The sequence below is a fragment of the Mytilus edulis genome, chromosome 6 (genome assembly GCF_963676685.1).
Source record: "Mytilus edulis chromosome 6, xbMytEdul2.2, whole genome shotgun sequence".
In the NCBI taxonomy this organism is placed as follows: Eukaryota; Metazoa; Mollusca; class Bivalvia; order Mytilida; family Mytilidae; genus Mytilus; species Mytilus edulis.
This window is the reverse complement of record NC_092349.1, coordinates 41,463,843-41,485,665: the sequence shown is the minus strand read 5'-3', so window position 1 is coordinate 41,485,665 and position 21,823 is coordinate 41,463,843. Positions and strand designations below refer to the sequence as shown.

At 31.3% G+C, this 21,823-nt stretch overlaps 1 protein-coding gene across 1 annotated transcript in view; it reads right to left on the bottom strand.

The window, feature by feature from the left end:
- Positions 1-21,823, bottom strand: part of LOC139527673 (somatomedin-B and thrombospondin type-1 domain-containing protein-like) — a 50,550-nt gene that overhangs the window by 14,582 nt on the left and 14,145 nt on the right. The window contains exon 3 of the mRNA XM_071323258.1: positions 582-711. Coding sequence (XP_071179359.1) covers positions 582-711 — 130 coding nt within the window. The remainder of the gene's footprint in view (positions 1-581; positions 712-21,823) is intronic.

Sequence of the window (21,823 nt, the reverse complement as noted above, 5' to 3'; positions counted from 1 at the left end):
ACTCGCCCCTGGGTATCAATTTGCTGTTGAAAATATTCATTAAATTTTAAAGTAAAATAATCTTTAAGACCAGCAATTTGAATGTGATAAATAAAGCTTTTGTTAAAAGAAGTTGCCAATAAATGGCCACTGTCCAGTTTTATTGTCCGTAATGATAGTGTTTAGTTCAGTTGTCATGTTCTGTGTCAGCGAAGACAGTGATGTCCAAGTCAAATAATGAATCTTTTTTTAATACCACAATCTGATGACAATAAATGTCCTCAACTCAAAAAGCCAATAACTTCTAGTTAACACATGGTTGAATAATGTCACAAAAAAGTCTTTCAAACTAAAAATAATGGTAACACCTATTCCCATCTGGCATGTCCAATTCTATGCTCAATCTTACTTATTGGAGTACACTAATTATCGAAACTCAAAATTAGAAATCTCTGACAAAATGTATAACTTTCTTTCATCTTGTCAACCACTCAAGATCATTTTTGTATGTAAAAGGTTTTATAAGTCCTCAAATATGTCAACCCTACAGTAAAAAGTATATTTTCCAGGGCATGGTGATCTACAATGATCTTAATACTTACGCTGTGACAGTGGGTACTTCATTCTTTAGATCTGTGAAGAATGGTAAATTCTTTCTGATGCCTTTAAGTGGATTATAGACTTCACTTGTTCTGTAAATACCAAACTCTGCTGGCAGTATTCTTCCTACCTCTGCAATAAAATAAACAAAAAGAAAGTTTAGAAAATGAGTCTGACCAGTAAAACATTTAATTAACAATAGCGAGATAATAAGCACTGGAACTATACTCAACAAAAAACAGTAGCTTAAATCACATAAAGTCTTCCACATATCATTTCAGCAAATATTTGAGTAGATCTAATGTTTTAAAATACATGTTACATAAGCACATGTCAGACAGAGAATATCTCCAGACATCAGCCATAATCAAAACTCTAACATCTTTCTGGAACACTTCAATCTGTTTACAATATCAAAATGGTTAACAAGTTATTCTCATTAACCTTCTAAGGCTCCTTCCTGCATTTTAATGAACATTTTTCAAACTTATTATAAATACTATCCACCTAACGTTTCACTGCTGGGTTTTCAATTAAATTCAAGATCACTGTCACAGTCAAAATGCCAAAATGGCTTAACTACTGCAGCATAACAGTCAAATGTTAATGAGCAAACAACAGTCAATTTACTCTCAAGACTTATTTAATATTCACATCTTATTGGACACACATCAGTCAAACTTTAATAGACAATTCAAGTAATGTAAGCAATTGTTCTTTCCAACTGCCAAAAACATAAGATTCTCTATTAAACCGTTATTTTATTGGACAGGTGATCAACAATTTCAAAGATGCATTCAAATAAAAAAAAATCTACTTAAAAAATCATGTGCTCCATTCTTTAATTTTACAGAAAATTGATGAAAAACTTAGTAATCTATAGCTAGAAAATTTGCAATTGAAGTACTTTAAAAGTCCTGTAAATGTTTATTTTGGATTATTGAATTATAACAATGTATTGTAAAACGTATAGTGCACAAGGTGCATAATTACTGCCCAATTTTAACCTGTCTACCCCAGTACAATCTGGCATAATGACCCATATTCTGCTAAATGTTTTTATCTCACGTTTATCTGTTCTATCAAAGTAATTTATCATTTGGAAAAAAATCTTTTCTTTCACATTAAAGAGAACGGTGGGTAAAGGGTCCTGACAAATTGGGCTATCGTCTGTCTTGCCTTTTATCATTTTTCTGACCTTTTAAATCTGTTTATGTCTTCTTTGTACTCTACCCTATTTTATATTTTCCATATATGATCTTAAATCTTTCATTAATATTCCAACACACATGAAAACAGGGATTTATATGTCTACAATATACTTTACCATTGTCATGGGTTTTATGTTTACATTCATAAAAATCCATTTAATAGCCTGCTTTTAGCCTGTGGTCTTGTTGGACTTTTGAAGGTTATTATAGACAAATTTTCAAAAGCTTTAAAAACATTCACTTTTATCCATATAAAAATTAGCCAAACAACTAAAATTTCAATTTCTAAGCAAAGACAATTTGTGATTTTCTTATCCCAGGCATATAGATTACCTTAGCCGTATTTGGCACAACTTTTTGAAATTTTGGATCCTCAATGCTCTTCAACTTTGTACTTGTTTGGCTTTATTATTATTTTGATATGAGCTTTACTGATGAGTCTTATGTAGACGAAAAACACGTCTTGCGTACTAAATTATAATCCTGGTACCTTTGATAACTGTTGTGGCCATCATTTGTTATTTCAAAAAGTTTATACAAAATATGAAGTAGCTGTTTCCTCAGGATTACTGTTATCAAGTAGTCTGTCTCCCTAAGAGTACATGTTTATGACTGTGCAAGTTACCAACTTAAATATGCAGCTAAGATTAAGTTGGAATGAGACATATCAATCAAAAACAAGTTGTGTTTGGCTCACTTAGTTTTTTGTAACAATACTTCAGTTGCAATATCTTAGACTGTCTGTTGAAAAAAAAAATGTTTCAACTCTTATCCTATTGATTTATCTGATGGGAAATAAATAAAAACAAGTTTAATATGAGATCTTTAAAACACCCTGGTATAAACCTAAACATTTATCTATTACTCTCTTGAGTATGCAGCCAGCTCTTACAACTTGTATTTTTAAATATTTGAGTGTCTTTAATCTATGTAGTTAGTGACATTTCTATAATATGTAACAATTACAGCTGTTAAAGGAATTCAGTTCAGCTCATGTAATGAAAAACAATCTACGAAAAAAAGAGAGGATATTTTAGATTAATCTCTCTTCAATATGGCTGATACAGCATCTAAACTAAGGCTGCTTTCAGTTTGGGTTAACAATTGCTGCATAAAAGAAAGCGATTTTAATGGCTTTATTTTAGTCCATCTAATTTTCCAAACTAATAATACATTGATGAATACTTTCTAATAAATTCCTGGAATAAGTCAATATTTTCTTTTATCTTTTAATCAAATTGTGTTAAATTATTCACAACCTCTATATGCAAGTCTATACAGTACACTAATTAATAACATGACAAACTGTCAGCTTATCTTAAAAAAATAAGGTAAATGCCATCATTTCCAACTATCACCCACATGACCTACACTGACGGTACACAAACATACTAGGGACAAAGCATGTCCAGTATGTGTTCAGTTAAACATATTTCTTCATTATGAAAACTTTTTCCTTTTTTCAAAAATAACACCAGATAGCTCAATTAATTTTCAAAATATGATGTGAGTGTTTTAACTACTTAAAATGTTTAAATTTTTTGGTGCGGTTTTGCTTGTGAAACAAACTTAACCTTCAAAGTAGAAAAAAATATCCTTACTTTTAACATTAATACAAGTCAATTATTTAAATTGTCTAAATAAGGTTACAATTTAAAAGTGATTTTGCTCAGCTGAAAAACTATAAATCACTGTTAACGATATTTAAACTATTTATCACTGGAGTGAAGTTTTACAAGATATATACCAGTTAGTCAAGTTATAGACCGATTAATACTGGTTCTTGTATCTGATATTGCCAAGCAATCATACTGAGTGATGAATTTGACTCTAGCCATCCAATGGCTGTGGGAATTTTCTGCTCAGTATAAAAATGGTCAGGGATAAAAAGATAACATTAAACCATACAATATACTAGGAATCAAAACTAAGAAACAAACAACACTTTGACTGACATTTTTCTACTCAGTTGCTGAAATAATAGTGTTAGACAACAAATGTTAAGCATAAATGCTTATTGGAAATTAGTTTAAATAACTTCTTTCTTTAAGATTCCTTTGTTTATTAGTTCAGTCAAATCCAAATAAACTTCAAAAATACTAATAGTCTTTTACAATTTGTTTCTCTAGAGAATGGCAGTTTCAATATTTTTTTAAATTCTTTGAAGTATCTCTTTTGGAATCTGAAGCTTTTAATATTTATTATCACAGTTCTTGCACACCAATTCAAACACAACTGCCAATCCATTGTTTTCACTTCTATTTGATGTAAAAGTTCTATTTTAATGTTTTGTTTCTGAGAAATATTCATTTATAATTTAAACAGGAATCATGCATTACTGGAGTCTCAATAATTTACCTCAATTTTTAATGAAAAGTGTAATGATAAAAGGACTTAATTTTAATGTTGTACAGAATTATTTATATCTTAATGCTCTGGCATAATATACACTATAGCTAATATGGTTATCATAAGTATGATTTCTGTTTTTTCCAAATTACTGAAAAGACTAAATTACAAGTAAGAATTAGTCTGACTCAGCAGAATTTAACAACTGAAGTTATCAGAGGGACTCCAATAACCATTTGAAGCATTATGGTGTAGACACCTTAAAAAGATATGTTTCATTAAAGAACATAATTAGTTGTGAAACTTTTCAAGTATTTAAAAAAAAAAAGGAAGTTAAAATTCTTTAGCAAAAGTGATTTTTTTTTAATGAAAAGAAAAAGTAAAAATCTAAAGATCTATTATAACAGGGTTAAGATCTATTATGCACAAGAAAATCCACTTAAGAATCAGATATAACATGACTTTTTATTCAAGTTCAATCTCATTTTCCCCTCAATGATATATAAATGTTTCTAGGAATGTTAATTTTGCAAATTAAATGTTTGCCTTGTGATTATATCATTTTGGCAGTCACTTTCATAAAGAATCTGACAAATGTAGGAATGTTCCACTGTGCATGTTGAATTCTCTCGAATCACCGCATTTTTAGTATGCAAACAACTGAGCTATCAGATTGTCCACCTGACAAGTTTACAGGTGTGACCAGGTGCTGGACAGGTAAACTAATTACATCACCAGGAGGTAATTACCTACTTCACACCTACCCAATATCAATTAATTGACAGGTTTATGTTATTTACCTCATTACATAAAACAAATGGTCTTCAGATATATTAGCAGTGTCCTCACAGGGACATGTCTCAACAAACCTTCCTGTAAGGTAGTACTGTGACAAAATTCAGATTATGTGCTATTTTTGGTTAACTGTTTTTCTTTAAACTGTTTTGAATGCTCTCAATTATAGCACAAATCATTTTTCAAATCCTTAAATTTCTATTATGTATAATACTAAGTACTGTGATGATGATTTACACTTCTACCATATTAGCTGAACAGGTATGAATGTTGCAGCGTAAGTTTTAGTTTGACGACAATTTAGGTAAATACAGGGACTAAATAACCCTAATGTTAACTAACATCTTTCAGAGTACACTTCTATTCACTCCAATAATTTGCCCCCCCCCCCCCTCTAAAAAAAAAGAGGTCATGAAAATCTGCTTGATAAAGACACCTTTTACATCTCATTTAATGAAAACATGACAATGAAATCAATCTAAGCCTGTTTCCAACCTGTAACTATGATAAATACTTAATATCATTAACAGACACTAAAACTTAATGAAAATAACAGCTAATTTATTCCTTTATTTTATAAAGCAAATTATATTCAAATTTAACAAAGCAGTTAATACAATCATCATAAACACACCTTTTAGTTGTCCAAAATTTATGATGTGCATCTGGCAGGATATTAAAATTTCCTTTAATGATATTAAAGTACATAATAAAAATACTGAGATCTTTGTCGTTTTTATGGTAAAATATTATCATAAATACATGCATAAAAGTAAAATATGTTACAATAAAATTTTAACTTTCATTCCACAAATAAGGTTAGCCAATAAAAAGATCCTTAGCTTTCATAAGGGTGCAAGAATGGTGTCATTGTGTTTGTTTTGACTAAAATATGAACAATCTGTATCCTTGTTTATTTCTGAAGACACAGAGCAAATTACTGATTTATACATCCCAAAAATGCCATTTGTATGTGATGATATGGATATATAAATGCACCATAGCTTGTAAAAAAAAAGTCTTGTGTGTATAGTGTGATTTTGCCACTGTATGTTTCTGAATCTTTGTAAACCAACTTGCCCTGGCAAATAGTAAGTGAACTCTTTCAGTAATCTTACTTTTTTGTGTGGCTGACACTAGTCACAACTTTTTCAATTAAATTCCTATCCTCAGCAGATTACTACCATTTGTAAAACCAGAAGATATTTAAATAGCCAAAAGTAAAATCACAAAAATACTGAACCATGGGGAAAATTCAAAACAAAAAGTCCCTAAACAAATGGCAAAATCAAAAGTTCCAACACATCAAACAAATGGATAACAACTGTCATTTTCCTGAGTTGGTACAGGCTGATTTTCTTATGTAGAAAATGGTGGGCAACCAATTGTTCTGACAAGCTTCAATGTACAATGATAGTAACATTTATGTATTTGTTGCTGTGATTTTTTAATTTACTGACATTGGTTGCAGTACCTTTCATTGCTGTTATGTCCCACTTTACTAATATTGGGTGCAGTACTTTCCATTGCAGTTATGTCTCACTTTACTAACATTGGGTGCAGTACTTTTCATTGCAGTTATGTCCCACTTTATTAACATTGGGTGCAGTACTTTTCATTGCTGTTATGTCCCACTTTACTAATATTGGGTGCAGTACTTTTCATTGCAGTTATGTCCCACTTTACTAACATTGTTGCAGTACTTTTCATTGCAGTTATGTCCCACTTTACTAACATTGGGTGCAGTACTTTTCATTGCAGTTATGTCCCACTTTACTGATATTGGGTGCAGTACTTTTCATTGCTGTTATGTCCCACTTTACTAACATTGGGTGCAGTACTTCTCATTGCAGTTATGTCCCACTTTACTAATATTGGGTTCAGTACTTTTCATTGCAGTTATGTCCCACTTTACTAACATTGGGTGCAGTACTTTTCATTGCTGTTATGTCCCACTTTACTAATATTGGGTGCAGTACTTTTCATTGCAGTTATGTCCCACTTTACTTACATTGAGTGCAGTACTTCTCATTGCAGTTATGTCCCACTTTGCTAATATTGGGTGCAGTACTTTTCATTGCTGTTATGTCCCACTTTACTAACATTGGGTGCAGTACTTTTCATTGCAGTTATGTCCCACTTTACTAACATTGGGTGCAGTACTTCTCATTGCAGTTATGTCCCACTTTACTAATATTGGATTCAGTACTTTTCATTGCAGTTATGTCCCACTTTACTAATATTGGGTGCAGTACTTCTCATTGCAGTTATGTCCCATTTTACAAACATTGGGTGCAGTACTTTTCATTGCAGTTATGTCCCACTTTACTAATATTGGGTTCAGTACTTTTCATTGCTGTTATGTCCCACTTTACTTACATTGGGTGCAGTACTTTTCATTGCTGTATGTCCCACTTTACTAATATTGGATTCAGTACTTCTCATTGCAGTTATGTCCCACTTTACTAATATTGGATTCAGTACTTTTCATTGCAGTTATGTCCCACTTTACTAATATTGGGTGCAGTACTTCTCATTGCAGTTATGTCCCACTTTACTAACATTGAGTGCAGTACTTTTTATTGCTGTTATGTCCCACTTTACTAATATTGGGTTCAGTACTTTTCATTGCTGTTATGTCCCACTTTACTTACATTGGGTGCAGTACTTTTCATTGCTGTATGTCCCACTTTACTTACATTGGGTGCAGTACTTTTTATTGCAGTTATGTCCCACTTTACAAACATTGGGTGCAGTACTTTTCATTGCAGTTATGTCCCACTTTACTAATATTGGTTGCAGTACTTTTCATTGCAGTTATGTCCCCCTTTACTAACATTGGGTGCAGTACTTTTCATTGCTGTTATGTCCCACTTTACTAATATTGGGTGCAGTACTTTTCATTGCAGTTATGTCCCACTTTACTTACATTGAGTTCAGTACTTTTCATTGCTGTTATGTCCCACTTTACTAACATTGGGTGCAGTACTTTTCATTGCTGTATGTCCCACTTTACTAATATTGAGTGCAGTACTTTTTATTGCAGTTATGTCCCACTTTACTTACATTGAGTTCAGTACTTTTCATTGCTGTATGTCCCACTTTACTAACATTGAGTGCAGTACTTTTCATTGCTGTTATGTCCCACTTTACTAATATTGGGTGCAGTACTTTTCATTGCTGTTATGTCCCACTTTACTAACATTGGGTGCAGTACTTTTCATTGCTGTTATGTCCCACTTTACTTACATTGGGTGCAGTACTTTTCATTGCTGTATGTCCCACTTTACTTACATTGGGTGCAGTACTTTTTATTGCAGTTATGTCCCACTTTACAAACATTGGGTGCAGTACTTTTCATTGCAGTTATGTCCCACTTTACTAATATTGGTTGCAGTACTTTTCATTGCAGTTATGTCCCACTTTACTAACATTGGGTGCAGTACTTTTCATTGCTGTTATGTCCCACTTTACTAATATTGGGTGCAGTACTTTTCATTGCAGTTATGTCCCACTTTACTTACATTGAGTTCAGTACTTTTCATTGCTGTTATGTCCCACTTTACTAACATTGGGTGCAGTACTTTTCATTGCTGTATGTCCCACTTTACTAATATTGAGTGCAGTACTTTTTATTGCTGTTATGTCCCACTTTACTTACATTGAGTTCAGTACTTTTCATTGCTGTATGTCCCACTTTACTAACATTGAGTGCAGTACTTTTTATTGCTGTTATGTCCCACTTTACTAATATTGGGTGCAGTACTTTTCATTGCTGTATGTCCCACTTTACTAACATTGAGTGCAGTACTTTTTATTGCTGTTATGTCCCACTTTACTAACATTGGGTGCAGTACTTTTCATTGCTGTTATGTCCCACTTTACTAATATTGGGTGCAGTACTTTTCATTGCTGTTATGTCCCACTTTACTAACATTGGGTGCAGTACTTTTCATTGCTGTTATGTCCCACTTTACTAACATTGGGTGCAGTACTTTTCATTGCAGTTATGTCCCACTTTACTAACATTGGGTGCAGTACTTTTCATTGCTGTATGTCCCACTTTACTTACATTGAGTGCAGTACTTTTTATTGCTGTTATGCCCCACTTTACTAACATTGGGTGCAGTACTTTTCATTGCTGTTATGTCCCACTTTACTAATATTGGGTGCAGTACTTTTCATTGCTGTTATGTCCCACTTTACTGATACTAGGTATACTATTTATTTCTGTGATGACTCAGTTCACTAGCATTGAGTGTTCTATTTATTGCTGTGAGCGGCCAGTTTACTGACATTTGGTGGACTTTTTTTTCTTGTGATTGCCCTGTATACTGACATTGTGTGCACTTTTCATGGTTGTGATGTTTCATAAATTTCAACTGGATTTCTACTTGGAACGATTACTGTTAATTCACCGAAAAAAGAACATCCGAAGATCTAACCTGTTACACTACCAGAAATGTTTACCATTGACTTCTATCAAGAACCACAATATTTTACTGGTAAACATAAAATATAGTGTTATTGGCCTTACTATTATTTCCCACTTAAGTTTTGTGCAAAAGCCAAATGACTTAATGTAAATCCACTTCCACCCCCTCATTACATTTCAAGACATTGCTCTTAGTAAATGATCTGCTTGTAATTAACTGATTAAACCTGACCTACATAAAAAATACAGTAAATTGGTAGAATGGCAAACTATTCAAATGATTTTATGGTTCATTTAACCACAATGCTATCTTAGATAATCAAACATGTTGGGTTGTATTAGATTTTTTCTGATATGTATTGGATGAAAACAGTATCAAACATAGTCGCTGTCACGATAGCTATATACTTCACTGATAATATCTACAGATCTGAACAAATGAGACTTTTTTTCTTTAAAATGTTGCAATTAAAGAAAACTGGATGAATGAAAATTTCATTGACATAACATGATGTCCCTTGCACCCAAGTCGTAAATCAACAAGAAATGTCAGTTTATGCACAATCTCTATACAATATATGCATTGTGCAAGAGTTTCTTTTTTTAAAGGGACCCATATTTTAAAAAGATCTTGCACTAATTGTGAGACGCAAATTATTTTTTCTCCACCTGGTTAGCATATTTTCTTACAGATATAAATTAAATAAGTATTATTGAATTTGACAGCTGACAAAATATATTTTAAAAGATATACATAATGCACACCTGTGAATCTCATATCTATGGAATATAATGTGAATCAGCAAATGAATTTTTAGTAAATTTAAATGTTTCAACATACAACATTTTCTTAAACTTTAGGTAAATGAAGATTGTCTTTAATGGACTAATGATCAGTAAAGTGTTCCAGTCTCTCAAATGTCAATTAAACTGAAATTGTGAAGTTCTAATAAGGGTACAGAAAGCTTCTTGATATAATATCCCCTACCTATAAAGGTCTTAATTCACACATTAACACTGTTGTTTATACTAGATTCTGGTAAATGTTGCAGTTTTTTCAATCTCTCATAAAATAGCTGGCAGTAAGGCAAATCATAACTACAACTAAAACTGATAGTTTCTTGTTGTCATTTATTTTACTGGTACCCAACCCATATAGGGCGTAGTATGCTCAACAAACTCATCCTTATTCTTACCCTGACCTCCCTAACCCAAAATTTAAGTCATAACCTAAAATAAACTTAACCTACCCCTTTGCCTTAACACAACCCAACCCTTAACTTCAGGGTAAATGAAGACCATTTAAATAGCACTTATTTTATATAAAATAAATAATGTGTTTTCATATGTTTACAAACATTTCAAGTATACAGACCATACTCCAGAATACCCACTAAAAAGGATATCTAAACCTACCAGATCTTGAGATATTTTGAGATGACCCCTACTTTTTGTGCTAATCTTAAGACAGATTTAAACTAAGTTTTTACCTTTGACTCACATTTTACTTTATCTTTACACCCATTCAACACAGAATTGAATTAATTAAGTAGGGGAGGAATATGAAATGAGGTAAATGTAATCTTTGGACAATAGTATAATTCACTAACATCAGCAGGGGTATCCAGGAAGCCCTCCTCAATAGATCACATTTACTTTTACTCTATAGTTGTATGTTAATTGAGCATACAAATATTTAGTTTTTTTCATTGACATCTTTCCGCTTTGTCAATGTAAGACAACTGACCGCTTTATATTCAGATGAAATACACTTGATCAGTAAACATCACTTTTGCATCCACCCCTGAGAATACATGAGAAGGTGAAGTCAGTAGCGTACATACTGTTAATGAACAAATGGTTGCTAGGAAACTCCATCAAGTTAATAGACCATGTAATAATCATCAAAGATTGCATACTTTTCACAAAAAGGGACAATCTTTCCTGGTTTCAAAAACTAATGACTACTAAGAACTGACAATATAAAAGTCAATTTCAATTTTATGATTTTTCTATTACATTTTGTGCCAAAAAAATTGGAATGGAGTATTTTCTATAATGCCACCTATTTTTAAGCAAAGGTATAAATCTAACAGGAATTAAATTAAATATTACAATTAAACAGCTTATCTAAAGATATAATTGAATATAGCCAAAAAATAAAAATCTATAACAAGGAATATAAATTACAAATTTGTACTGTTGTAATGCAAGGATAGTTAGAGGTAAATGTTTGAAGCGATCTACATACGTTTACTGTATTTTGGTATGTTCAATACTCACGTCTTAGTGTTATTGCTGAAACTTTTGTAAAAAAATATGATTAGTATGACTACACGGATAGATTGGGACTCAGTGTCCATGAGACAGCAACCAATTGAAACGCAAAAAAAACCATTGCACATCTACTGGTCAACATACCTAGACATGACTGTGCCTAAACCATACGTCAAAATCTATCTTGCCAATCCCAACTTAGTGGGGGGAAATCAGCTATTGAATTCCATTATGAATAGTTAGTCTTAATTATGTATTTATTAAACACCAACAGAATCAAACTTTAGAAATACAGGTACACCAAAAACAAGTAACTTTATGTCTCCCCTTTTTATTCTCCAATGTCACTTCTCATTTATTTTACAACAGTTTCAGCAGGGTGAGGGCCTTGGTCAACTTGAAAGAGTGATAAAATATATCCAGTTGAATTGATTTTAATTAATCTATTTGATTTGCTTAATTAGCCTAAAAAAAAAACCAATAAGATGCAAAGAAAATGTCTGAAAACAAAATTTTTACGTACGTTGAGTTGTTAATAACATAATACTTAGCTAATACTGTCTTGCAACTTCTGATTAGCTAGTCTATTCTTCATTTATCCTGAGACATATCTCAATAATTTAGGTACTAATTAACAGTACCATGGTGTAACTAATGACCAACAGCTCATATCATTAAACAATCTATCATAACTAAGGGTGGTCATTGCATGTCTCTGGTGACAAATGATTCTCTTCCTAATCAATTTGGACATATCACAGGCTAATCTCAAAGGTTTTTGATTAATTGTACAAATTATAGGGGAAATCTCAAAGGTAAATCAGGTTCATCTAAATTCATCACATGTAAATCAGTGTTCTATTACAGTCTGAGTCAGATATAATTAGATTAATGTCTTCAGATGTTGCAGAACAAATTACGGTAAAAATGAAAAACAGTAGTTACTAATCTTTAATATTTACATGTTAAACTTAGTTAATGGTTTAACTACCTGAATTCTAAATTTTCCAGCATCAAGTATTCATCATAAAAGGAAAGATGTGCACCAATTTTTTTTTATATTTTCCTTTTAAGATTTAAGTTCCAACTAACGTGAAATCTTGACAAGGCATACATTTAAGTTTAGATGTGTTCAGATGGTAGTGCACACTGCTCCCGCACACCCCATACCAACTGCATTCCCTCATATGCAGTCAACTTACAAAAGGATCCAATTTTTCTATTCACATAAAGTGGTGAGATTGTTAGGTAAAATATAATTTTAGATGTGTCTGGATGGCTCTTGCTCCCACCTCAGTTCCAATTTAATTGGGATAAAAAAAGTAAATTACTGAAGTGTATACAAATCTGAGGATTCCACACCCAAGCATCTGATCAATATAAAAAAGAAATATTCAGTCATTAACAGCTTGAACTAACTGTTGAGTTTCTCTGCTCCAATTAACAAAGATCATCACTTGAGATCTGTAACAGGTTATAATTATCCTCATATCTATCTTATACCTGGGCTTTTCTTTCATCTCTCAAGTGGTAAATTATCCTGATCATGTATATTTCACACAGAACACCTTGAAAAGTGAGAAATCTGTATAGGTTTATGACAAAGTACTAAAGGAGTTGTATGAGATCAGATATTGAATGAAAGCCAGATAGAGCATCGGTTGGCTATATTGCTGTATAGTACAAACATTCAATCCTCAAAATCATGATTGATTGTTGGTGTTTTTACACTAATTTAAGCAGAATATCATTGTGGTTACGAGAGAGCATAGCAAATGATATGAACAAGTTCCTTCAGCACAAAAACTGACAGTCCTATAGTCAATAGCAATGGGAGTTGAGAATGAAGTGGAAATTTATAAAAACTTCTGCTTCAATTTTACTTTGTTTAACCACTGTTTTTGATCGGCCTGCAACATTAAAGTCATATTATCAAAATTAGATAATAATAGTATTGGGTTTATATATGAAGCCCCTTTATTATTTTTTTTCTTTTAATATGCTACTGTCTTTCCTTTCTAATTACCTGAAGAAAACATAATGTGTACCATGCATGCACAATGCACAGAACAATTTTGAAATTAAAAAGTTTCTTGAAAAAAGAAACACTTTTTAATGACACTTAACAGGATAACATAAATCGAAGCAACACATTAAACCAAACGATGCAATTCATAACCCAATCTCGAAAACCCATTTTCCAATCAATTTTCCCATCAGGCACGACAATGTCTGTGATTCATGGCTTACAATAATTTTTGTTGACTTTTTAATTTAATACATTTTTACATTAAATAGATTTTCATCTCTTTCAAAGAAATTAGTTGAAGAAGGTTTTGAATGAAGAGTTATTAAAAAGCTTGTCTGATATTGACTTTTTCATTAAAAAGTACATTTAACAATCTATATGACAATTACCGACAACCAATTTTACAGACATTTCACTTTATACCTCTTTTTCTTCCAAGATTAATAGGGTATTCATTTTTCAGTATAGCAAATTTTATTGGGACCCTTTTTCAAATGAAAGGAAAAGCATTTGCAACTTAATGACAAAATTTATGAAAATGCAAAAGTAAATCATGCCAATGACAGACATTGGAATGATATATTGATCATAAATTAATGCAAAATTTCAAATTTAATTTCGAACTTGCTATATCAACAAATCTTAAAATCAGTGGCATGTGAAAAATTTCAATTTAATTCACAAATATTATTTAAAAACTCCTAAATAAATATTTTTATCTTATCCAGTAAAATTCTCTGCATAATCCTTCTTTTAAAACATGATAATAAAGCTTCACTTCTTTTGTATAATATGCAAAGAAGTGATAATCCTGTTTGAGTTGGTAACAACCATTGATTATATAATTATGGGCTATCAAAAGGTTATCTTATGTTACTTATAACAGATGAGACACCTTACTTCGGATGTCACCAATATTATCAACTTAACAATGCTACATTTTACGACAGACACCTTTCTTCCGATGTGGCCAATATTATCAACTTAACAATACTACATTTTACGACACCTTACTTCCGCTGTCGCGTATATTATCAACTTAACAACAATTATGCTTCATTTAACCAATGAATATTGTGTGATTTTTGCTGAGTTTGGGGATATAAGCATTGGTAGTCCCCGTAGTGAAAATACATCCACAGACATGGTGCTGAAGATGTTAAGACTTTTAACACGACCTTATAAATAGAAATTCATATTTTAAGAGTTTTAAATGGTGTCTTTTTTTTTTCTTCTTTTTTTTTATTATGTTAGCAAAATTGAACTAATTGAAAGTGAACAAAAACTTGATAGTGCCATGTGCCATTTATTGTGTTCTGTAGATATTTCATATTCTGAAATGAATATATCTCACTATTGCTATTACTCTTCTAAACATGGACAATGCTTGAAAAGCACAACACAAGATTTGAATATATGAATAAAAGGAGATGTTAAGTGATGAGGGAGTTTACTGTTCTTATCTATTACTGCACAGTCAATTACAAATAACCTCTGCAAGCTGAAAATCTTCTGACTACAATCTTACAATTTTTATGCCTTTTAAAATTTGACCACACTAAAAAGGTTATTGTCCTTCAACAGATTTCACATATAGTTATTCAAAGGTCACATATAGTTATTCAAAGGTCATAAAACTGATACCAAAGTTTTGGTCGTCATCTATAACTTTTTTTATTGGGAAATTAAAAGTTAAACTTAAAGAAATGACCTGTCAAGAGATTCACATAAGTTTTAAGATTTAGTATCAACTTTCATACTACACCCATTCTCTATGTCCAGTAGCTAAAACTGGTAATAAAATATCAATTCAAAAGCCCAAGGAGATAGCTATTAATTCTTGTCTAATTTATTATTTAGCCATGTCATGTCTTGTACAAGCTCTACACTACCATCCCATATTTTAAGGGAGGGTTATAGTATCTGCATAAAATTTATATAGAATAGTAAATATAACCAATAGCTGTCATTTCTCCATTGTCTTCCATTTTTGAAAATTTTTACTGGATTACTGGTTATCATCCAACCACAACTTTATTCACAAATGGGGCAACAATTTAACTACACTTTAGATTCTAATGAACAGATGTGTTTGTGGATGAATGGAACTGAACTTCACTGAATCATCTGATAAGCCAGAATGACATCCCTTCTATACAAAACAGTGAGGTTAAAACAGACCAGAAATGCTTAACTCAGCTGATCCGGTATAAATAAAGAAGTTCAAAGACATGTAGGGATGTAAAAATAATTAATGTTTCTTAGCTATAGTGAATGTAGTCTTTAAGGCTAGTATTATTTTAATAAAAGGTGTATGAACTAATTATTTAAAGATTTTGATTTTGGGTATAAATTTTCACAAAACTTATAAATAACTTTGTGTTAATAATTATTAATCAAATGCCCAGTAAATCTAATAAGAATCTTAACATGGCTTTACATCATTTAGTCACAATACAGCTTATTGAGTTAGTTGTGTGTAATGAGATTTTAGCTTAATATAACTGGTTAGCTACAAGATCTAAATTGATTTAATCTAATCAAATATATATTTCCTATTACAGAGACCAAAAGATCTGCCAACATAACATTTCTAAGTATGTTTCTTTGATACACCATCATCATGTGACTCCAGCAGCAAATAAGAACTTATGCTTAAAAGCAATATCTGTTGTATAAATAGTATCAACGGTTTTCTTGATATTATTTTTTCAATAGATTATGAGGTTGAATTAAGCTCATCGTGTGTTTAAAACATTCAATTACATCTGTATGCTTCAGACTATTAAAGTGTAAAGTTGCATACAGTTCAATAAATTTTTAATGAAATTTTCCCCTACTCCTTTCCAACAGTGTCTATAGCAAATAATAATTGTAATGAAATAACAAGATGTAACAAAGAAAGAAACAGACAAACCACAGGGAGATGTTGAAGTAGTCTAGATTTAATGAAGTTAACACAGAAATAATAAGTCATGGCTGAGGCACTCTGCTCTGCTGGATAAAAGATAATATGGGGACGAAGTCCCCAATTACGGTAGAAAATTCAAAAAAAAAAAAAAAAAAAAAAAATCGGGAAAATTTCCCGAATTTTTCATTGTACTAATGAACTCAAAATCGTTAACTTTTTTTTTCAGATCTAGTTCCTGTTCCGGTTTTCCCGCATTTGCGCAGAAATCTGTCTTGTTTGCATGAGACTTTGATTTTTTTTTTTATATTTACCAGTCTAGTAAAACATAAGATTGGATCTCAATACAAATTCAATTTTAATAATTGTTTGATATGAAAAAAATGTTACGTTTCCTGATGAAAGCGTTTCTTTTGTTTACATCGAATATGACGTCATAACTTAAAGAACGTCACAGCTAATTCCCTAACAACAGAACCAAATTCGGGAACGTTACGCACAGTATTTCCTTCTCTTTTATCAACATTTTGAATTAAAAATATAATACATACAGACTTCGTCCCCATTCACAGGTTATGCCTGCCTCATATTATCAAGCCAAGTGTCAATGCAGTCCTTTAAGTTTAAACTAAAATAGCTAAAAATTTGGCATAAATACCATAAATAGAGAACTGCGAAAAATTGTATATCCTTTATTGACTGTCATAAGTTTCTGTAGTGTTGAAGTAAACACAACAACTTTTAGTTGAAGCAAGGAATGTGGTGGAATAGCACCAACATTTAGTGGGTGCATAATTTGATTTTAAGACCAGAAACCTTTAAATTATATGTCTCTGCATTAAATAAGACTAATAAACCTAATTTGTATAACCTCATTTTTTTAAAAGACACTAAATTTGATGTATAAAGTGTTAACTTTCTCACTTAACTTTATAGATCACAGTTTAGTATGGTGCATTGATGAACCTGATGACACTACAAACCACAAAGACCAACCAGGAACAACAAAGATCTCTGAAGTGTGTTTGTAATGATGTAACTTTCTCTATATATTACATTTTGACAGTCCTTACCATATTAAATTCAATCTTATTTGTATACCATTGTTTACAGTCTTTGTTTACTGAATTTTCATGACGTGATTAAGTAAATTAATTTTTCAAATGTATACAAATGTACCAGGTTTCACTACTTTTGTGGTTTATATTACAGTGATGTTATCCTGGAGATTGATAAATTATTCTCCCTGCTGGTTTAAACAAATCATTCCCAATAATGGATGTCATTTTGAAGTTTACAATAGCACAATAGTCTGTACTTATTTATATTATAACTTTTAGACTGTGAAGATGCTGTATGACAACAAAGAATATATAGTGTCAAAACAAGCCCATCTACAGGGGAGACCACAAAGAACACACAAATGCACCGATTCTTACATGTTTTACTTGACCAACTTTTCATATCATTAAGTTAACATCAGTAATCCTTGAGTGATCACCAAAAAAAAATCCATTACATTACATGCATCACATTCATTCATTGAAAGAAATTAACATTTTTTAAGAAAAAAATACTGATTTCCTAGTTTTCTGCTAGAGTAAACCTGCACTTGTCAAACATTAGTCTCATACATAAACTTAACCAGTTCTGTGGCTTTCTGTTTTCCTGTTTTTTTGTTGTAATTGACACAAATAGAAAGGATAACTTGGTGCAACATTTCATTATTGGTAATATTTATAGGTTCACTGATTCTGCCTGCAGGCTGATAACAAATAGAACATTGAGTTATTGGTTTATAAGCTCAAAAAATCATTCATTTCTGGTTGTGATCTGAGTGGCTTTATAGACAGGAGAAAATCATACACAACTATGAACTAATGAAATAGGATGTAAGATTAAAAAACTTTGTGATAGTAACTGGAAAACACAGTTTTTATCAGATGGACATCAAAAAGTCAAATACATATGCAGGTGTACATAATGAGATGATGCAAAATATCTGACAGGCTGGTTGTATAATATTCATTAAATAAATAAAAAGTTCAGTCAAATGCCTTCACCATAAAGTATACTTTGAAGTCCTACGTATATGATGCACCCATGAAACTGAGACTATCGAAGAATTGCTGTTTGAGATGATAATGTTCCTATGTTTAATTTGATTTAAATTTGAAAAATGTCAATTTGAGGAAAAAGGGGGGAAATGTGCATGAGGCACCATACATACTATCCCAAAATAAGTATATATATATACAGTGTAAACATACCTATAACAAAATGACCTGACAATCACTGATAGGGGTTAGCTTTGATTGTTGACTTTCCACTGTCTTACAGTTATAATGTGTTCATGTAAATTTCTAAGTGGCCTGAAGATCATTGTCCATTTTCAACTATCATTTACATGTTATAAAAGTTAAGTACCCACCAAACACTTTATCTATTATCTTGGTTGTTTAGATTCCATAAATCATTTCAGACAAAGTTTGACAAGGTTTGTTATTCTTGTGTCAAGAAGTGACAGTCTGCTTTGATCCAGAGAAATATTTTAATACAAATATGTCTTTTCAAGGAACCCACACCTGCAAAATGCCAGTAGCAAGGTGAAAATCACAACTATATTAAAATTCTACAAATACTGATGGTCATTTTGATATCGAAATACTACATTTAAACCATCATTTTGTTATTACTGCCCAACAAGTACTCAAGAATGATAATCTGAAGGCCTTCCTCCTAACAATGATCACCATTCTAATTATCATTTAGATTTGTTTAAAAACTTTGAAAATTTGCAATGCTGATCTTGATTTGACAATTACACAAAATTTACACATGTAAGTTGTAGTTTGTCAAATGAACTTCTTTGGATACAAACTTGAGGAAGGCCTTCTGAATTTACTAAATCAAGGTAGTTTTTATCTCTTTCGAGTTAAAAATAAATACTATAATGGTTTTTCAGTGTATTCATTGTCTCTTATATCCAATCTAGAAAACGGTCAGAAGTTGTATTTGTTTTATAATGAACGCAAAATCCATTTTAGAATAATTTAATTTGTATAGTAAAAGGAAGAATGGGAAAAGCTGTCTTTTGCCAAACATTTTTGGTCAATATTCCACCAGGCCATACCATGATGGAAATAGAACAAATTTGCTGGGTAAATATTGATGCTTCATTTCCAGAGGGACTCAATCAAAGAAGAAATAACAACAATATGCAAATTTACCCACAAGTCTATAGACTTAAATCAGGATGCAAATTACTGCATAATACAATTGTAAATACAAATTGTTGAAAAAGTGCTTACAATTACCCTATTGAGAAATTTAACTACTCTTAAATGTGAAAAACATAGTGAAATATTGATATTGATGCAAACATAGTCAGGTATTAATTAGTTTTCAATTGCTAATGGGTGCAAACTGCAGATTAAAACAACTAACAGGAGATGATACTGATTATCATCCAGGGGTAAATATTACATGCATATCAGGACAAAACCCATTAATTTGATATGAATATTAACCCTGCCTTGTTTAGACCAACACACATTCATGACATTGAGAATTGGTAATGTTGGGAAAAGTTCCCAAAACAATTGTTCAGAGCTGTTTCTTCTTTCCCAAAAAATTAAGCAGCATTTTCTTCAAAAACGTTTTGCTAACATTTATTTTTAATCAATTCATATAATTGTCAAGAGGTTTGAAAAATATAATTTATGATTTAAGGTAATTCTCCAACATTCAACTGAAAGTACTAAATTTTGATTATTATGAACAAAAATATGTAACCTCTTAGTTAACTTTAAGTCACCCTTAATAATTAACAAACTTGCAAACCTGACAATTGTATATAATTGGAAAAGAAAATGCAGTATTTATTTATATTGAAAAGAGCACCTGTTTATAACTAGTCAATGAAGAAAATGAATAAACTTACCAAACATAATTACTATCAGAGGTTTGATTAGTAGGGCCAGGTCAATGAACTAATTACCAAAACACTTGTAAAGCCAGTGCCATAATGTTTCCCCTTTTAACCAGTAATCAACATAGTGATATAAACGATATGTCAGATAACATTTTTTTTGTATGCTATAAGCACAACTTTTACTAACATCTCCGTCTTAACATCTAATGACCTTCTTACAAAGAAAAACACATAAAACGTAATATGTTTTGGCATTAAAGAGCACAAACCAAGTCAACAAGTCATGTAAGTTATGCAAAAAAGGGTGTTATAATGAAAAACATATTTGTAAATATGCAAAACCTATACAGTGGTATTGCCTCATTCTGAAGATTATACACTGCTGTTATCTGCGTCATATTATTACTTGACCAAGTTTTTCACTTTACCATCAAAGTATACTTCATTATTACACGACGTCATTACACCACCAATAAACTTTCCCTCTAAATCTAGATACACCTTCCTCATTGTAAACTTAAGTGTCTTTTAATGCTCTTCTTTAACTATCAACATTAAAATCATGCCACCTTGTAAATGAAGTTACTGTACTGTTTAGTAAAATTAATGTTAAATGTAACAAACAATATGTTGATGCCATTGTTAACTTTGTATTGTTTGTATAAAAACTGAAAATTCTGCACTGTATAGGCTACCATTATTCCTTTACTACTGATAATTCACCAATTTAAACATTTTTAAAGCATTATGAATTTGTTTTTCGTTGTTTTATAAATGTATTACCAGATTGTTTTACTTAATTTCTTAATTAAATCACTTCAAAAGAGTACAGAGACTTGTTATTGTTGGCATGGCACAGCTCATCCAAATTATCTCCCCATTATGCCAGTCAATTTTTTAAATAGTAAAAATGGATGCCTTTGTAGGGTTGACTTTAATGTACTTTTCTGCATTCAGTTAACCTAAAACTATTGTCTGATCAGTTGTCAGTTGAAAGTTCATTTAAACAAATTCTAATTAAATATTTCATGGAATGGCAGACTTAAAATTTTCCAATATCTCAATATGATTGTGTACTATACAAACTTGCATTTCTATGATTAGAATGAATATACATAGCGGCTTGTCTGTGATGTTTACAGGCATGTATTATACAAAGAACTATTGTGTTATGATATACAGCATTCATTCCAAGTGCACTGGTGCTTAGATAACTGAAAATAAATTATGGGCGTGTGCCTAATTAGGAGGGGAAAATTAAAATAATAGTTGGAAATAAATTATACATCCATTTAAAATGTTTTTA